A 19,485-nucleotide genomic window follows, 5' to 3' on the forward strand; every position below is an offset into this window, starting at 1 on the left:
GTGGCAACAAACAAAACGAACTTTGATATAACCATCAACGTTGTTTATTTACGAGATTTAAAGAAAATCACACTTCACTAATTTTAAATTTAATGCACAAACATTTATATCAAGCCCAAGAACGACAGCATAAGCGCATAAGCGCATAAGCAATAAATTACCAAAATCGACGGAAATGAAGCCTTTCCTTTCCTATTGGGTGACAGGTGTTCCTCTTCTAGGTTTTCCTGCTGTAGTGGTAGTGGTAGTGGTAGTGGTAGTAGTAGTAGTAGTAGTAGTAGTAGTAGCTGCGGGCAGAGCGGGAAAATATAATGATTATTCGTAATATAAAGAAATAATATTATGAATAGGAGACTTTTACCTTTGCTTCAATGTTCTGATATGGCCTTTAGTGGAGTAATTGATAAACTCTTGTCTTTGGAACGCAGCTTATAAGGCGTATTACGGGTTTCGCTATCAATCGAACTGGTTACACTTATCTGATCGTCTTCAATTCCCTCCTAATGTTCGATCAAACAATTAAGATAAGAATTATTATTAATATTTCTTTCATATAACTTTTCCTTATATTCTTACATTTTTCTTAAGGGCACTTCTGGACCTACGACGTCCAACGCTAGAAGTAGTGCTCCGTTTCGATATTATTGATTCATTGTCATCACTTTCTTGTTGCAAACTAGCGGTTGATCGGTTAGACCCCGTTTTTTTGAATTGTTTATCAGGTGTTTGTGTTGCTGTATATCGCAACTTTTCTTCTGCTTGGATACCTTTTTTATAGATTTGAGCCAACTTCTTTGACTTTTCTAACACCGCTAACTGATTACGTGTCAATCGGCGCGCCGACGAATGTTCTAAACCACTTTCCGAAATTAAAAGAATCTCCGCACTTGTGCTCCTCGCACCAGTTGATTTACGAGATTTTGGCGTACTTTCAATTTCTTCTTCTCGTAATGATACCACACTTTGTGCTCGTCGTCTCCTTGCTGTTTTCAAAAGAGGGGATTGCGTGTGTTGTCTTTTTAATTCTTCGCTGCTCCCTTTTGCGCCTGCTTGTTTAGGAGAGCCTGGCATGCTATCAGTTTCTTCTGGCGTTGACATTACATTTCGTGCCCTACGATCCCTCGATTTAGTAGAACTAATTGATTCTGTTTGTGAGCTGACGCTACCAGTCCTTGCCCTCTTACGTGTACGGGCTAGTTCGGACGTATTGCTCGATGCAGAAGTGCTGCGAATGCGATGATCTGATGTTGTCAAGTTTACGTCCAAATCGCTATTTATTGAACTGCGACGTAAACGTGAACGCGTTCGCGATGAAGGCGCATCTACGAGAGGTGGATCTTCAAGTATGGGAACCAATATATTCGACTGACGGCTTTCGGAAATTTTTACCGCCATTGGCTGCAATAAATTATAATAAGAAGAACTATTCTGCTCTGATAAATTTTCAATTCCCTCATTGTTTTTATTATCCAAAGATTTTGTATGCAGACTATTAACATTGCCTTTTTCATTCTCCGTAGTTTTCCCCTGACTTTGTGGTGGCAATGATATACCACGTTTAGCACGACTGCAAGGAATCCTAATATTAGACGTATTGTTTTCTTCTTCCTTTGGTGGCTCGGAAGATCCTCTTAATAAGTGACGTGGCGTAACCGGCAATTTAATACTTTCATCAGCTTCTTCCCGTTTTTCAACTTGCTTTAATATTGAATTTTCAATACCTTCTATTGACGGTGCTTCACCCTCATCGTCACAACCTATGAAAGATTCTCCGGCTTGTTCGATATTTTCCATAGAGTCACCAGCATAACTTTTAAATGAAGACGACATACTTAACTCAGTTGCGGAATTGTCAATTTGCCGTTGAATAGCTGTAATGCGCGTCTTAACATCAACCTTATCTTCTTGGTTCTCAACATCCTTAGACGACACTACCTCTCTTTTCATTGAAATTGTAAATTCTGAAAAAGTTGCAATTGATATGTCGGTAGGATACGTCTGGGTTGATGCTAGAGATACGGAGCAGCATTGCACCATTGCATCGCTCTTTCCGGTTCCGGTGCTTTCGGTTTCGCATTCTAAATTTTTTGCAAATTTATTTTCCTCCAACGAAACTTTATCAACACACTCTACTTCTGCCAATTCTTCAATTTCCACTTTGCTTTTCTGTTCGACTTCGCATACAACAGATGATTTCTCTTTAATTATTTCAGCTTCTTCTTTTTTTGTAATTTCCGTGCCGTCAATTTCGGAATTTTGTGCAATTTCCCCGTCCGATTGAGCGTGCATTGATTCAGATTTCTCAGGGGTTTCGCTGACAGTCTCAGCCTTTACTATCTGACAGCTTCTCAACAAGTCAATTTTTTGCCTATTTATGTTTGACGGATTCAAAGCAACAACTTTATCTACTTCCGAAAGTTCTTGCACATTGCTGTCTGCTCCTAACGTTGACGTAGTCGCATGTTCCAAAATTTGCACATCAACAACTTCAGCCATAGATTCGAAATCTAAGAGCGGATGTACAACATCATCTGTCGGCAATGTCGACGTGGCCATGTGTTCATTAATTTGTATATCAGTTTCTGAAGGTGAAGACATGGACTCTCCTGATGGCATGATTGTTTCAGTTGTTATCGACGAATTTAAATGCAATAGTTGTTGATCGTCATTTTCATAGTATATTATCATCGGTTCTTGAGCAAATGTATTTTCTTCTTCTTCATGAGCTGCAAAAGTCGATTGTGACAATTGCGATTCTCGAGAAGATACAAAAATTTGAGCCAATTGATTACTTTCAATTTCCTTTTGTTTCAATGGCTTCGACTGGCATGCTATGATACCTTCTTGCGATTCAGAAGATAGAGAAACTTGATCTGCTAGAACTTTGTCGCCTTTCTCTCCGACGGAACTAAAGGATACGTGTTCAGACGCATCGCATTTTTCAAATGACTGCTCAACAACTTCTATATAATCATCACTGTCGCCATCTTCGCTTTTCTCTGGCTTTTTCCGTGACATGGAGTGAGAAGAATCCCCTATAAAATCTACATATTCATTGCTGTCATTTCCATTTGTTGATGGTACTTCTTCTTCAGAATATTCGTAATCAATGGCGTTTTCTTCATATTCATATGTATCAATAAGTTCTTCCTCATTAGTATTTGCCTCTTTGATATCCTTGGTATTAAAATCTTTGAAACGTTTTTTTACCTGTTTGCAGGATCGTTGGTCAAGACTTTGAGAAAGTTCTTCATCTTGCTTATTATATGTTGGCAATGATGTGGAAGAAGAAGACGACGATAATATAATGTAGTCTTCATTTTTCGCAAATTCCTTATCGCCAGTTTGTTGCAACTTTTCAAATTCAACAATAAGAGGACTAAGCGCTTTTACTTCCATTTCCCTTGCTTCGCATACGCTCTTTGCGACGTCCATATCTTCTTCGTGTGGACTAGCTGCAATACCTTCGATATCTCGTTGTTTACGTTTTACAACATTTTCTTCTTCACCTGTGGTAACTGTGGCTAGCGAAGGCTGGCATTGATCTGTGGTAGTTGTGTCTAAAATTGAAAGGTCAAAAGTCGTCATGCCCAAAGTAGTTTCCATCGTTTCGCTCTCCTGCCCTGCAGTGAACTTCTTTGAATTATTTGTATTGGATCCGCTGCTGCTGGAAGTTGTATTGTCTGGTATGACTACCGTATTTCCCTTACGAACTGTTTGAGCAAGTTTGAACGACGAGACTTCAGATGCGAGAGTTTTGGTTGTTGAGCTCTTTACTGAAATAGAACTTTCACTAGTAAAAGAATATTTTGAACATCCTAACATTTCCGAATTTGGATCGCAGATCGAAATAGGAACATCGTTAGTTGCAGTTTCCTGGGAGGCAAAATTATTCAACTCACATTTGTCGTTCGTTGTAACGGCGGCATGGGATAAATCATTTTGTCGATTATGCAAAAGTAAATCATTGGAACCAACTTGTGGTGAAAGAATACCAATATCGCTTAACTCTGATGTCAGCTTTTCGTTGCTTTTTATTTGTAATCGGGCAGGAACAGTAGCGTAAGTTAGGTCAGTTTGATTCGGTCCTGTCTTGGATGAATCTGTTGTTTTACACTTTTCCAAACTCTCCGTTGAAAGCCGGGCCAAAGGTTTCCTACGCTGGGGTCCACTCAAACAAGTTTGTGAGTTTACTATGTCCAGCTTAGAAGATTCATTAAATGACTGATCCGAATTCTGCTGAGACGACAAAGGAGAATAGAAATAATCATCGAATTCCTCGCTCGAGTCTACGGAGATTGTGGTCGTGTTTTCCTTCTGCTTATCTTCCTCAACGAGAAAAGTTAGATGAGGTATGTTATTGCGTAAATTCTTTTCCTCTTCCATTGATCCATCGATCAACTCAACTTTACTAGGTTTCAGTATACTGTGGATTTCAACTAATGGTTGCTTTTCAGTTACGTTCGTAGTTTCAGTTTTCTTTACTGTTACTAAAGTTTCTTTAAGAAAATTTTCGGCTTCTTCGTTACTAGATAACATATCGTCGTCCCCCTCAATTGCTGTAAAATTGCAATTAGTGATGTTTGTCTCTTTGCTTCTGCGTTGACTCTGCGTAATATCGTTTAATTCTCTTATTACCTCGTGACGTTTACGCTTGTTGGGATTACCTCGATCCATGAGAAGAGAGTCTTCGTGCAAGTCACTCTCAACATACCTACGTTTATTGGTGGGCTTGTATACCTGAGGGTAGGAAATGTTATTCTGTGTTCTCAAACCTTGAGTATGGCTTTGCATTTGAGGTCGCCGGAAAAACGTAGCATTATTTCTATTCATTGCTTGTGCAGGCTCATCTTGTCTTTGATCATCCATTTCACCCCAATAATAGGTAGCAAAGTGAGCACTTAAGACTGAACTGTGATAAACACCGCCTAATAAATTGTTGGCATTTTGTTTGATAAGTTGACAACTGAACGGCACGGGACTGTTGTTGTTAAACTCTTTCTGTTTGAGTTTATTTTTGATTTTAAAATAAACATCTGGCAAACCATGTGTTACCAGACCCATAGCTGTGTTAAAAGCCGATAACATTAAATTAGGAGTATCCACCAGCGGCACGATACGATCCGATACATGTGAACCTTTACTTTTAGCCAATTCGTTCATATACGAAACCGCCTCGATATATTTTGACTTTTGTAGAAGATAGACAAAATGCAAGCTCTTAGCCCCGCACAGTTTGCTTTCCTTTAATATATCTTGTAAGATCAACTCTTCTTTTTCATTTAATGTTAGACCGCAAATGACACCAAATTGACCGTTATGCAGACAAGAGTTAAAGAAAAACTGAAGTAAGGTGTCATCATTTTTGGAACGTACATAATTGAAAGCCTCCGATATCAGTCTGTTAGCCAACAGGGTACGGAGTTTTAAGCTTGGCGATATTACATAGGACTGAGATTGCAAAATACGTAAAGCCATGTTAGTACTTCGCTGACTAAGTAAAGCCTCGATAAGCAACTCAACAAGCCACTGAGGATAACCTTCATTTGTGCTAACTGGCGATGTAAATCCATCCACAGCAGCCTATTGTTTTTTAATAAATAATTACAAGAAAATAATAGTAATTAAATTTAACGGTAATTAAATGTTCGAGCCTTCAACACCTTTTATAGTCTTATTTATCATTTTTCCTTTTTTTTTTAAGTGAGCACAAATTGATGTGTGCAAGATTCGTATACTTACCACTAAGTGTCCACGATCTAGATTCCAAAATGATTGCACTGTTTTGATAAGTGATTCTGAAAGTTTAAAAACAATCATGCAGATTTCTTCTTCGATGACCATATTCAAATCCAAAAGAAAATACACCAATATCGCGCACTTATGCTCATAATGCATATCCGGTACCAGCATAACACGCAATATGCCTTCAATTGTTGACGGGGGATAAAGACCATCACCTTGATCCTCTAACCAGTATTCTTGTAATACATTGCTTTGACATTCGTGCTCAATCAAGGCATCTATGTACAGGAGACGACAAGCGCCCGTTTTCTTCACTAAGTAATTTTCAGAGATTTTTCCGAAAAATGAACGCCTTGTCTTATAAAATTCTTTCAATTGGTTATATGGATAATAAGATGCTCCTTCAATGCTGTTTTTATAAAAAGAAGCTTTCGGTAAAATACCTATATCTAAAAACCCTATCAATACATTATGATAATCAGACGCCATACGTATCGACTTGTGTTTTCCTTCCAGATTGGCCAAAACTGAAACACGTTAAATTAATTAATTAAATTTTTCCGATATTTTTAAAAAGTAAAAAGAAAACAAAAAAAAAAAAAAAAAAGGCGCAATTTACCTTTTTCTGGCATTTGACGGCGGGAAAATTTAAATACTTCTTCTAAAAGATTACCCAACAATTTTAGTTGTCTAGTTATACAAGTCAACTCTTTTCGTTCACGCTCGTCCAAAGTGTAACCGGCATACTGAAAAATACCTGTACAAATTCTATTGCAACGAGTTTTTATATTGGTAGCTCGACGCCAAATCCAGTCTGTTAGAGTAGATGACGAAAGACCTGTAGAGGCCGTCTCGCTGCCCAAAAAACTACCATCCCTCCAACATTTGGCACAATCGCGTAATAAATTAAAACAATTATGTTCCAAAGCAACTGATAGAATGACTTCATATTTTGCGCTCTGAAAATTTATCAAAAAAAAAAATACAAAAAATACAAAAAATAAACAGAGTACACTCTACCCGCATCGGAAATAGAACCAATTTACCGATGCAAGAAAGTGATGGAAAGGTGGAATAGGGTTTTGCCTTCACCTCCTACAATATCGAGAAATTTTAAGTATTTCCAGAATTTGAAAAAGTGTTTGCGGCTAAGAAAGGCTTGCCTATGCGAAAGCGAAAGTTGAGATCAATTAATACAATCCGTTATAGATACAAGTTTTCGCGATAATTATGCGAGCGATTTTCTCATTTGCTCTTAAAGTAGCACTAGCATTATCGCCGATAATATCAATGGGTTGCCATTGATAACACATATGTTGGATTAAGCTTTAGATTCATTCTATCGACATGTTTCTAATGATATGTATTAATAAAATCTTCTAATGCCCATCCACACATAGACAAAAGTAAATGATGACAGGAAAGTGAAGGCGACGTCAAACGACGCCACATAGACTTGTTTATAGCAATGAAGTTTAGCAAAACATACGCTGCTTAAGCAATATAAAAAAATAAATTGATATTTATCCTTGTAAGCTTACCCTAGAATATGTAAAATTTACATTTAGTTCGGTGAATTGTGGTGTCAAGCGAGTGTCGATTATTTTGTTAAAATAAACATTGGGATCCAGAAATATAGAAGCGCTGCTTGATCTTAAAATATTAATTATTCTATTTTGAACACCTTCCCAATTATAACGACGACTGCCATTCATGTGCAACAAGCAACAATCTATGTAAATAGTAATAAAAATAAATGAAAAAATTTTTTTTATTTTTATTTATATATAAATTGAAGTAAATCTTACCAAAACTTAAAGCGTTGGGATAGAAATGCTCTTCATATCGTTGCACAGAATTAAAATAATGTATCGTGGTTGAATTAAGCCACGTCTGCAGACCGTTACAGCAACCGCTTAACATATACCCAGCGAGATAATTCGGTTGTTGATTATATTCAAAAGCAAATGGCATCTCATCCTTATACCACTGATTGAGATCGAAGAGTAATAATTTGTTTTTCTCATCAATTATCGAATGCCAGGATATCGCAAATAAACGTTTCGAATCCTCTTCGTTATGAACGGCGGTGGCAATAGATTGACAAGTCAAAGCAATGCAATTAGTTTCCTCCAATGGTAATTGCAAGCTTATTGCGCCATTTCGGAAGATCTGATAAATAAAAAATGATTTTTTATATGTGGAAATTTTCAAATATATGTCAATTTTTACCTCAAAATAATGTGCCGCTTCTTCGTCTATTAAACGTTTCTCAAACATCAGAGTATGCAGAAGAGCATATAAATTTTTTCCATTATCATACAAGGCTAGTATATAAAAACAAGGTCGAGGATCGTCCAAGGGCTCCAAGTAGTCCATTTTAACCAAGTTGCATATACCAGACGGAGGCTGGACCACATAATAAATTTGCAATTCCGCCAAGTCATAGCACAGCAAACGTCCATCCTCTAAACCAACCGCCAATCCCATACTTATGTCAAGAGGTAATAAGGACTTTATACTACAAGGACTATCAAAAGCTGTAGAAGAGAAATTAAGGTCATCTCAACTGATGTTCGAACGTGTTGTGGACATTTCAATAAAACACATTCAAGACTAGAATTACAGTTCTAAATGAGGTTTTGAACTCATAATTTAAAACAAAGGCAGATAGAACATAAGTAGTGTGGATTGATTTTACTCATTTTTCAACTTAACCTCACTTAGAATAAGTGAGCTAAAGAAGTAAGCTTATAGAAAACTGCGCCGCTATTCATGCCTATGAAGAGTGCATTAGCTTTATGGGTTGTCGGATAAGCACTTTTGTACGTTGCAAATAATGGGTATAAAAGTTTTATATGGTAGATGATCCGGGTATACACGGATAAATGTATAATAAAGAATTTTTTTTAATTATTGTTTTTTTCGCTTATCCAATATATTATTACAATTTTTTTTTCTCTGCAGGTGAGATGAGCACTACTAGGCATAGCTAAGATTATCGGCTTTATAAAAAAAAAAAAAAATAGTAAAGAACAGGAAAAACTAAACTTTCATGTTCCATATTGTTGGATGGGCGTGGCTTGTTTTGGAATTGGAATGGAAAATTGGAATTTTGTACCTTGCATCTGTGTACTTTATGAGTAATGAGCAAAAAAATGTAAAACAAGAGCGTTCTCAGTTTCTAGTGCATGCAGATCTGAGGGCGTTGCAGCTGTACGTTTTGACTGGATTTTCAAATTCTTTTGCGATATTTTTTTTTTCGAACGGAAGAGTCCTTACCGCAGATACTACACAGTTGGGCAGACAAACATATGTGCATTCCGGATATGACGCCGATCATGGATGTGCACACTTTAAAGGTTTTTTGAAGCTCGCTTTTGTGCGCTTTAAAGGTCTTGAAAAAAAATATAGAACTGATACGCAATGATATTGGGTAGGCGTAATCAATTCTGCCCATTTTTGGTACAAGTACAGTAGAATATATGCTTAAATATCTATAGATTTACCTGCTGTAATTTGAGAGTAATGAGTAAAAAAACAATTTTTTATTTCTTATTTAAAACTGAATCGTTCTCACTTTACGTAGAACTACAGGCGTGTCTATCGACCGTTTGGTCTAGCTTCAATATCATCCTACGTGCAAAACAACCCAGTTTTTCAGGAGAATATTAATAACGGATATCACGCAGACGAACAGGAAGACATGCTTAAATCGAATCGAAATTTCATACCGTTCAAATATGTATATATTTTGTGGAATGTCTGAAGTTTCCTACTAGGCGTTGCAAATGTTTTGACAAAATAAATACATCCCCCATCCTTCGGTGATAACTATATAAAAACTGAGAATATTGATTTAGTTTAGTCGTTTTAATAAACTGGAATATTTTATTGACATACTATCTTCTATACATATATTTAGGATTTATATAGGATTAGTCGTTTAATTAAAAAAAAAAAGTTAGTTGTAGTTTCCAATTTTAATTTTCACGGCCGAGGTAGAGCTTAGGACACACTGCCGATTTCTCGCTCGCGTTGAAAACTGGCTCCTACTGGACTGATATTTCCATTTAGAATTAATATACTCTGATTACTGGTTTTGCGTGGGAAAAAAATTTGTGCAGTTAATTTTAATTTGAAAAACCTACTTTTGCTCTATAGACTTGCCTAAACTTGTTATAAATCGCTTATTCAAGTAATAAAATGTTTTTCAGGTTCTATTTCTAGTTATAAGCGTATGCAATAAGTTAACATACTTGATATAGGAAGAGTGCAATTATAGTCATTAGCATATCAACGTGTATGTACATATATGACGCAAATATTTGGTGCCTCTTTTTTATACCGACCGAACACGGTACGAGATTTTTGTATAACATGAATTGAATTATCCTGCAAAACTAGTTTGTGTAATGTACAGAAAACATGCATACCATATATATAGGATTTATTGCGTATATATGCATTACATATATGCATATAAACATAAGATATAATGTGTATACACATAGAAAAAATTTGGCAGCCCTGGTAATTTGATGTCAATTTCTCCGTTATATAAATTTAATTAAACCAAATACCCTACGCATCCAATTAATATAGTGTACTCTGTTTGCCATTATCATCATTAATAAACAGAAACGCTTTATTTGTTAGACGAATAATAAATAAATCAAAAAAGTCATTTATATCAATTTGTGTGTCTGTGTAGGATTTATTAAAATGCCGCTGTGCTTATATGAAATGTGATAGCACTTCAGCAACTCTGGTAATTTCATTTTTTTAGTACCTTTACCTATACGAAAAGCACTGAGAGAAATAAAGTACACTCTGCATACACTTGTTCAATAATAATCCATGCTTGTTCTTGCCAAGAAAGAGTGTTTAGAAATAAAATAGTTACTCAAACAATCATACAATTTTTAAATTATTTTAATGAAAATCATTTCTACTCTAATGAGATAATTACCAAAAACGATTTATGAAAATATTTTTGTTAGTGTTTGCGCGTGGTTCTAAAAGATATACGGTTTCTCTCTGCATACAACTCTGTTAGAAAATTAAGTGATAGAAGTTGAACAAGAGGACAAAATTTACTAATGTGTAAAATAGTAGTGCATTTGTATAACAGCAAGCGCCGTGTCCAATTTTTTCTATTTTTTTTCTTTAACCCTATTTAAGCGAATATTGTGTTTCCTATTGAGTGTTCTCTACTTTGGATGTTTGCGAAACTTTGCCGACCGTGCGGTTGTCATTTTATATTTTGACAATTACAATTCTTTCAAAGTGATTAAAGTAACAGTGCAGCAGCACACTGTGTGCGTGCTGCCATCAAATTATAAAAATTAATCCAATAACTGTGCGATATTTTATTTTTGATTATCAGAAAGTAGGCTTCGAACATCGTCCTATTGTATGTACTATTGTAGAAAAGTAAATATGTGATGTGTGCTTGCTAATGTGTTTAAGACTTAAAAAAATTTTTTCTTTGCATAGCCCAACGACTGCATATAAAAGTTACATTGGGTAAAGTGGTGAAAAATGTTACTAAATAAACATAAAAAGGAAGATTTTTAAATATTCGTTTAAAATAATTTATCATGATATAAATTAATTTCTGAGAGTTTTAATATAATGTTCAATTTTCAAGTGTAACAAGAAAAGAATTTATTTTTTTTAAATTATGTAGTAAAGATATTTAAATATAGTTTTTTTTAAGAAATATTTCGTTATAATTTTTCATTTAATTTATAAGACACTGCAGTTTAAAGAAATTGATGAGAAAAATTTTAAAATATTGTCGTTTTTGTTTCGACTGTGGATTCATTCTTTCGCCCATATTTTTACAATGACGGTTAAGAATTGATCATTCTCGATTAAGATCCAAGGATACTGCAAAATTCATGCTTTAACTGATCATAATTCGACCTTAGTCGGACATTATGAAATTTATAAAAGAAAAGAACAGCTTTTTGTCCTCTTTGAGAACGCAAACAATTTTGAAATATATGCGATTTAAACAAAACAAAATCTTACTTATAAATCACGATATCCACACGACCTTTAGAAGGTCTGCGAAATATTATAAATGAAATAACTGGATTACTATATCCCCTCCTTTCTACAGAATGTATACGTCAACCTCCCTCCCTCCACTATTACTTGGCAATTCCATTTTTGGTCCAATTGTCCTTGTGTGGTCGTCCCCTAAATATAATATAAAAACATCGGTGGTAAAAAATTAAGCTAAAGAAACTTTTATGCACCTTTATACATTGTTTATCAATTACAGAGCAATTTAGTTTGTATTCTTTTTCGTATTTTCTATGTAAATTTACGATCTATTTTTTGTGCCTCCTAACCCACTGTACCTTATTATCTAAAATTTTCAGCAGTTCGAATTTAATGGCTTTTAATAACGAAATAGACATAATTCTTATGAAAACATTTTAGGTTAAACTTTTTGTTAAATAACTACTTAAAGGGGAAAAGGTTTTTCCATAGAATAAAACTGCACTTTGAACAATGTCTTCCAGAAGTTCTCGAATAATCTATGGGTGGACAAATTTAGTTGCTACCGCACGCTGTCCTACAACCGTAAATCAAAGCAGATTGCTTTGCTTCCACTATGTCTTCGTTATACCTGAATTTGCGGGCATGCCAGTTAGGCAATTCAGGTTAATATTTATACCCGATTGTAAATCTAATGCGATCATTATATTGGTTCTTTTTTTCTTTTCCTGATGCTAAGTTGGACCTTTAGTCGCTTTAAGTCTACAATTAAATATGAGGGTATGTGCTGCGAATGTACAACCACGGCTTTTTATATATAAAAAAATCCGGTTCCGAAAGTCAGTTATATTTATATTTGGACTGGAATTAGGTAAAAAAAACTTACTCTAATCCTTTTTGCGAGCAGCCTTTTTCTCCCAAAAAAAAAAAAAAAAAAAAAAAAAAAATGCGTAAATTCTGGTTATCATAATCTAATTGCATTATAAATATAAGATACTTTTCACACACACTATGGAATATTTTTTCTACGAGCTGAATTCAGTTTTTTTGAGCTTGCAAATTCCCACTGCTGACAAGTGTTCCTATGTTCTCTAATGCGTACTCCAAGATGCTACAGACTATGCGGCTAATTTGGCCAACTTTTTGCTTTCGATAATGCGTACATCCATATAAACCAAAGTAGTACGTGTCGAAATTCACTCAAAAAGAAAGTTTTCCGACAAATTAGGGTTACGTTTCTGATCTCCTTAATGGAAGTTTCCCCTTTTGACAACTCGTACTATTCGAGGCAAAGAACTTTTTTAATCTCTTCAGCATAAACGAAATTTTATTGGAGTTGTTGCGAAAAGAGTAGGAAAAAATGGAACTAAAACAAAATCTTAAACAAATTTGAACACTAATGATTTGGACAAATTCAGTTTTTTGCAGAATCGTTCACTCTAATGGAGGATAACAAATATTGTTCTTCCCTAAGCGGCGAAAACAAAACAATTAAACTATTTGAAGAGAAAAAAAATTCCATGAAAAAACAAAAAGGACAAACTCTGACATTGGAGCAAAACGAACTGATGAAACCAGAACAAGAAACGCAATTGAATATTGAGGACAAAAAAGTCAATGGAGAGAAGCATAAAGATTGTCAGAAAACACCGCCCTCAGCATCGATGACGAGAGCGAACTCCACATGTTCATCACTGACACAACAAATAGATGGAGGCGTCTGTAATAAAGTCGATATTGAAATTATGACAAATGCGAAAGAAATTAAAAATTCGGAAAAATCCAAATCATTATCACCAGAGAAGACAAAAGAGGTTTTAACGTTGGGAAAAGAAGCAAATAATTTGACATCTGCGGGCAGATCATTAGACGAAGACGCCGAATATTTGTCAAAAACAAGTCCAATACCAAATCAAAACGAACATAAGCCTACGTCGAGACGTAAAACACAAGAAAACGTGCTTGAGAAGGATGAGCATTGTCCTCTTGCGCAAGGAACAAATACCTCCCATGAAAATTTACAAAGTACGAAAATTGATAAAATGAAACGAAATAAGGACAAGAAAACTATAAATGGAAACTCAAACGAAGAAGCGATTGAAAATGGAGAATGTGTGGGCAGTGGAGAGCGAAGTTTAAATAAAGACCACTTGAAATTTGAAAATGAAAAGAGTAAAATTGGAAAAGATTCGACAAAAATATCTGCGGAAAACTCGATGATTTATATTCATAAGGGAAAAAAATTAGTGGATAGTTTGGTTAAAAGTCCGACCGAAGAAAAGGAGAAAGAAAATATTCCAAGCGAATGTCTTTCTAATCAAACTACGAAAACTGAAACCAAAAGTACAGAAGAAAATTTGCTTACACCTTATGGAGTAGTTAATCCTGGAGTAACAACAAAGCTAGCAGTAAATGTAAAAGAAAAGTATGCTGGAGTTGAGGTAAATGAAATCGAGTCAGAGGATAATGAGCGGGATTCTTTGACTGTCAAAGGTGTTCTGGAGCATATAAAGAACAAGCTAGAGAATATCTCAGAAGGTTTGCTTGCTGCAAATAAAATGAAGGATAAACGTGATAAAGAAACCATAGTGAAAGTGATTCCAAACCCACAACCTGCTGTGTCCGTTAACGATAACAATAATATAAGGTCGGCCGTAGAAGTCGCTTGTAGCACAGTAAACGGAAAACGAGTCGAATGCTCGGAAATTCGAAGGGAATCTGAAGGAGATGAAGCCTTAGAGAATGTAGAAGACATTGAAATACCAGATGAAGATGATGAAGAAGAAATGATATTACCTCACGAATCAATAGGAGTAACAACAGCCGCCCACGATAAAGATAATCAAGGCGTCGTTACAGAAGCGAAAACAAAGAATGGCGTGCGAGAGATTGATGATGATAATTTATTGGAAACCACAAGACATGGCGTTAATTATGACAATCAAAAAAGTGGTGAAGCAACAGACGAGCGAATAAAGACTTCAACTGCAGCTCAAGAATCGGAGGTGATATCTCTTGAAGAGGGTAGCAATGATAGCCAAGAGCATAATTTAAACAACTTCCACGAAGATCCTTTAAATTGTTTAGATAATGAAACATCAACTAAGGACAGCCAAGCAGTTAACAAAATCGAGAGCATAAATCTTATTGCCGAAGACGATGATGATGAAGATGAAGTACAGATCATTGAAAATCGTAACTCACCCATATGCATTGAATCAGATGATGACGATAATGATGATGATCTTGAGGAGAATGAAAGATTAAAGGAACAAGCATCCACTATTAGGCGAAGTCCCAGTAAACAAATTATAACGACTCCCACGGCAACGGTATCAGTGTCGAAAAATATCACAATAACACGGACCAACGCTAGAAAGTCCACTGCTAAACAGCAATTTCCTAGCAAATCAAATATCATGGCCACCACTTTGTCCGCTACCGCTACCGCCCGTATCGGAAGCACACAAAACAAAACTAAGCCAACTTTCCACAATTTGTCGCAAAGAAGCGCAACTCCAATATCGAATGAATCGGACGTGACAGTGCTCGATACAATAGATTTATTGGACAGCTCTGATGATGAAGAACAAACGAGATTATTTGTTAAGAAACGCACTTTATTAACTACCAACAATAAGGTACAGGGGCAGACATCGATGAGCAATATGACCAGCACACTCCCTCTTAGCAATCAATTTCAAAGAAATCTGCGCTATAAGGCAGTTAGTCGCCCATTATTGAAGCCTACGCCTCAGTCGAATTTCCTAAATGCCGTCCAACTACAACCAACTGCTGCGTTCGGGGTTCAACCAGCTGCCTTCTCCGCTTTACTATCGAATAAAAACGTTATCATTCCGAACGCTTTCTATGGTAATCCACCCGGGTTACGAAGTCCGTCACCGGATGAGCAGGCTTCAAAGGAAAATTCTGTACGCTGGTTAAAGCATTTCGTTCTTCAATTTTCCAACGCTCAGTTAATAGCTTCGCATTCGTGTTTCGTTCTGCTCCAAAGGGTACTACGATACAAAGATTTTATGCGCATTAAAGCGCTTCGTGCCAATTTAAATACGCAGGCCCATACTGCCAAGGATTACATAGAGACCACTTTGTTAAAAGAATTGGCCACACTATTTTTCAAATCTTCGGCAAATGGGGGAGTGACGACTTGTGGCAAACGGTTTTCCGAACTTACCTGCGTTGGCAGTGATGGTGGAATCAACAGAAAACCAGTGACACTTATGACCCATGCCGCCGGTGGACGGGCGACCTTAAAAACCTGGCATTTCAATTCTGATATAGAAGACATAGCGCTACCATCGGCGGCAATTAATGTAGAAAGCTACGCGAAAGTTGTAAATCCAGTCACTTCAACACTAACCACCGCCACCACAAACCGTAAACGTCACACAAATGATGACGATGATGAAGATGAATATGTGCCATCTCAACCGATATATATGGAGAACCCATCCCAGGAAAACAATGGCGAAGAACGTAAACGTTCATTGCGTACTAAACGTACCAAACGTTATGACAGCAATTTCAGTTACAATGAAGATTTAATCGAATTCGATATGGATAATGATAATTACGATAACGAAACAACACAATTAATAGAGGAACGTCAGGCAAAGGCTCAAGCTGATGCGAAGATACAACAAAAGATTGAGCAGAAACGTTTAGAGGCGAAAAGGCAGCGCGAACAACAAGTGAAATCGTTCGAAAGCGCTTTTATTCAGACTTTCACCAAGACTATAGACGAAGGCGCAACAATGGAAGAAAGTAGTAATGATCAAGAGAAAGGTAAGAGCTTATGTTACTTTAGATCATATTATTCATCTTCCTTTTCCTCTTTCCTTGATAGCGATTTCTAAGCGGGTACGTTTAAATAATGACGATTCTACAGCTCTTATTGGTCAATATGCACCAGTAAACGACGCGGAAGACTTACTACAAGCCACTTGGATAGAAAATATTGAAAATTCAGAAACAAATGGAGTCATAAATGAAGACAAGCGAAAGACAAAGAACGTCAACGATGTTAATTACGATGACGAATACAATGATCCGGAACAATTATTGCAGCATTATATCTGTACTAGTACAAGTTCTTCAACGTCACAATATTCCAAAAAATATCAAAAATCAAAAAACGGAAAAAAAAACACCTCACTAAAGCAGCAAACTACAAAATTTGATTTTGAACAAACGCGGCAACCACATTGTACTGAAGATGAATTCATTACAATTGGTGGATGGCCAAATGATGAGGCAACGACTGCCACCTCTAGTCGTTGGCCCAAAAATACGGACATTGATATGCATGTGAATGGCAGAAATAAAGATGTTTGCGTCATTTGTAAACTGAACGCTCTGCGCATTGTCCAACATTACGTAAACTGGCATCCTGGCTGTGAAATATACACTTCCCGCCTAACTTTCTCCCGTATTCTGCAGTTACAACATACTAATCTCAATTTGGCAACAGTAAGCACGTACAAGAAGGGCAAACATCAATACGAGGCAACCTGTGCATTCTGTTCGAAACGATCGCGTTTTATGCTGCTCTATTGGTACCATCATTTCACGATGCATACAGGAGAATATACTTACAGGTGTACTGGCTGTGGTGTACGCAAACCAACACGTTCCCTAATTTCTCTAATTTCACATCATAAGCAATCTTGCCCTGGTAATATAGTGCAAGAGCATGTCTTTGATCAGAAGGCAACACAAATCGAGGCCTTCTACTGCAGCCTGTGCAATTATGTGCAATTGCATCGCACGAATATAGTCAAACATTTACATACACAACATAATATCAAAAAGATATTACCCAAGCATGTACAGAAAGTTATATTGTTGCGTGCGCACAGATCACATGCGGCTACAGCAAATTTAAAATCTCTGCACACATCTCAAGTGGAATACATTACTGATGACGACGACACTCAAAATGACGCTGGATATAAAGAAGATAAAAACGACAATCAGCAAGAAGTCGATGATGAAGCAGAAAATTATGCAAGCATTTCATCGTCATCACAAGGCCAAAACCAATATTATAACTACATGCCGCCCTATATACTGCAATCTGAGCAATTGCCACAATGGGATACAACGATGATGGATGACGGGGACGACCTATCTTACACAATTTGCGGAATGTTGGATGTACAAATGCCTACCGGTCTTTGAAGACATAAGTAATTTATACAATGAAGTAAAATTTTTCCGAAGTCAAGTCTGAAGTTTAAACTAAATAAATATAAATGAAATTAAATTGTATTTATTTTAAACACTCAGTCAGGCGACCCTTAAGAAAAGCCAGAACATGCTTTCCTTCGTTTTATAAAAACCCGACCCGAAAGTCGAACGACTTTATCAAGTTAAAAAATATAATTAAGGGTTACGATATGACGTAGCTTACAAGAATGTTAACTGAATTTTATAGGCAATTTCAAAAATAAATGCATATGTCCACTCACCTTCGACTTGCAGTCCCAAATGTATGCCTTCCTTCTGACAATTGCGGAAGTGACGGTGAATTTCCGTTAGCGGTAGATTGTAGTCAACAATCTGACAGGGAACAAAAGTATCCTCCTCCTCACAGGCAAGAACCATAATTTTAGGTTTATTCATACCTAATAATATCAGCGCACCTTCTTCGCTACCAAGTGCCAGGCATCCATCAAAATTTTGCAGTAGCGTGCGACGGCAAGCTAAGGGCCCAACGAAACGAGCGCAAGTGATATGTAATGATAGCTCAATGGTACTTAAAACACTTTTCGTTTCCAAAGAGAAGACGGATATATAACTGGCAGTGGCACTGCCGATGATATGATATCTTTCCAGAACTACCGCTAAAAGCAAAGACTTAAAATTATTATGGAACAATTCCTCCACACATTTAATGCAAGAGTTTTCATATCCATGCAATTCTGTAAATTCATAAGTGCATACGGTTTGTGCACTACCCAAAGCAATTATTTGTAAGACATTACTCCGGGCGAGCCAAGCCCAATTGTCTTGCTGTAAAATGCCACCAATTCTTTTTACTGAAAAATAATATATTTTATAAAAGATTGTTTTCTTTACAAACTTTTTTTCCTAACCATTCATAGTATTGCCATCAATCAGGGCTGGCGCTCCTGAAGAACTATACGTCGGAAATTCCAATTCGTCAAATTTCACTGTGTGTTTGCCATCAACTTCTATTTCATACCACTCCATAATTGCAAGGATTTCCTAAAAGTCACTTCAAATATAATATTCTTCACCCTTTTTCCTAGCTAAATATTCACGTTCCACCGCGCTACACAAACGTTGTTTCCCTACGTTCTTTACAATTATTAATGAGGCGTATTGTTGGTGAATGATTAAATTTTGTTGAAAATATTTTTTCTCATAGAAGATGATTTTAAAAATACTAAAATATTTTTTTTGTGAAGTATTTTTCAGTGTTATTGAAAACTTGAGAATTTTATGTAAGAATGAGCTTTGGTTTATATTTTAACTTACTAAAGAACTCTACACACTTATTTATTGAAATAAATGGCACGAGTAAAGAGAAACTCTTTCCAACACTACACTTTGAATGCCGGTAAACTGTCCGTAGAGTTAACAAGTTTAATGTGGTCAAAAACATTGTTTGCACTGTGAATGGTAAACAACGAATTTTTTCACTTGCATAGTATATATGATATTATTAGTGGTGATGTA

At 36.1% G+C, this 19,485-nt stretch overlaps 2 protein-coding genes across 7 annotated transcripts; one reads left to right on the forward strand and one right to left on the reverse strand.

The window, feature by feature from the left end:
* Window positions 1-181: 181 nt before the first annotated feature.
* Window positions 182-19,241, reverse strand: LOC119642889 (protein ELYS homolog). Of its 2 annotated transcripts, XM_038042291.1 has the most exons (12): window positions 19,068-19,241; window positions 18,879-19,011; window positions 18,252-18,821; window positions 7,978-8,285; window positions 7,554-7,917; window positions 7,287-7,477; window positions 6,365-6,704; window positions 5,743-6,272; window positions 3,903-5,583; window positions 577-3,776; window positions 362-500; window positions 182-287 (listed from the first exon to the last, which is right to left on the reverse strand). In XM_038042291.1, the coding sequence occupies exons 2-11, from the start codon at window positions 18,994-18,996 to the stop codon at window positions 369-371; spliced, it is 7,434 nt and encodes a 2,477-aa protein (XP_037898219.1). In that variant the 5' UTR covers window positions 18,997-19,011; window positions 19,068-19,241; the 3' UTR covers window positions 182-287; window positions 362-368. The 2 variants fall into 2 exon arrangements, with proteins under 2 accessions (XP_037898219.1, XP_037898151.1); XM_038042223.1 differs by having other exon boundaries at window positions 184-287; window positions 577-5,583; window positions 19,068-19,239.
* LOC119643005 lies at window positions 10,868-17,992 on the forward strand. 5 transcript variants are annotated; one of them, XM_038042392.1, is made up of 3 exons: window positions 10,868-11,181; window positions 13,179-16,566; window positions 16,628-17,992. In XM_038042392.1, the coding sequence occupies exons 1-3, from the start codon at window positions 11,164-11,166 to the stop codon at window positions 17,959-17,961; spliced, it is 4,740 nt and encodes a 1,579-aa protein (XP_037898320.1). In that variant the 5' UTR covers window positions 10,868-11,163; the 3' UTR covers window positions 17,962-17,992. The 5 variants fall into 5 exon arrangements, with proteins under 5 accessions (XP_037898320.1, XP_037898373.1, XP_037898425.1 ...); XM_038042445.1 differs by having other exon boundaries at window positions 10,868-11,274; window positions 16,628-17,991; XM_038042497.1 differs by having other exon boundaries at window positions 10,868-11,274; window positions 13,189-16,566; window positions 16,628-17,991.
* Window positions 19,242-19,485: the final 244 nt, after the last annotated feature.

The sequence above is a fragment of the Glossina fuscipes genome, unplaced genomic scaffold, assembly GCF_014805625.2.
Source record: "Glossina fuscipes isolate IAEA_lab_2018 unplaced genomic scaffold, Yale_Gfus_2 0, whole genome shotgun sequence".
NCBI classification, from domain to species: Eukaryota; Metazoa; Arthropoda; class Insecta; order Diptera; family Glossinidae; genus Glossina; species Glossina fuscipes.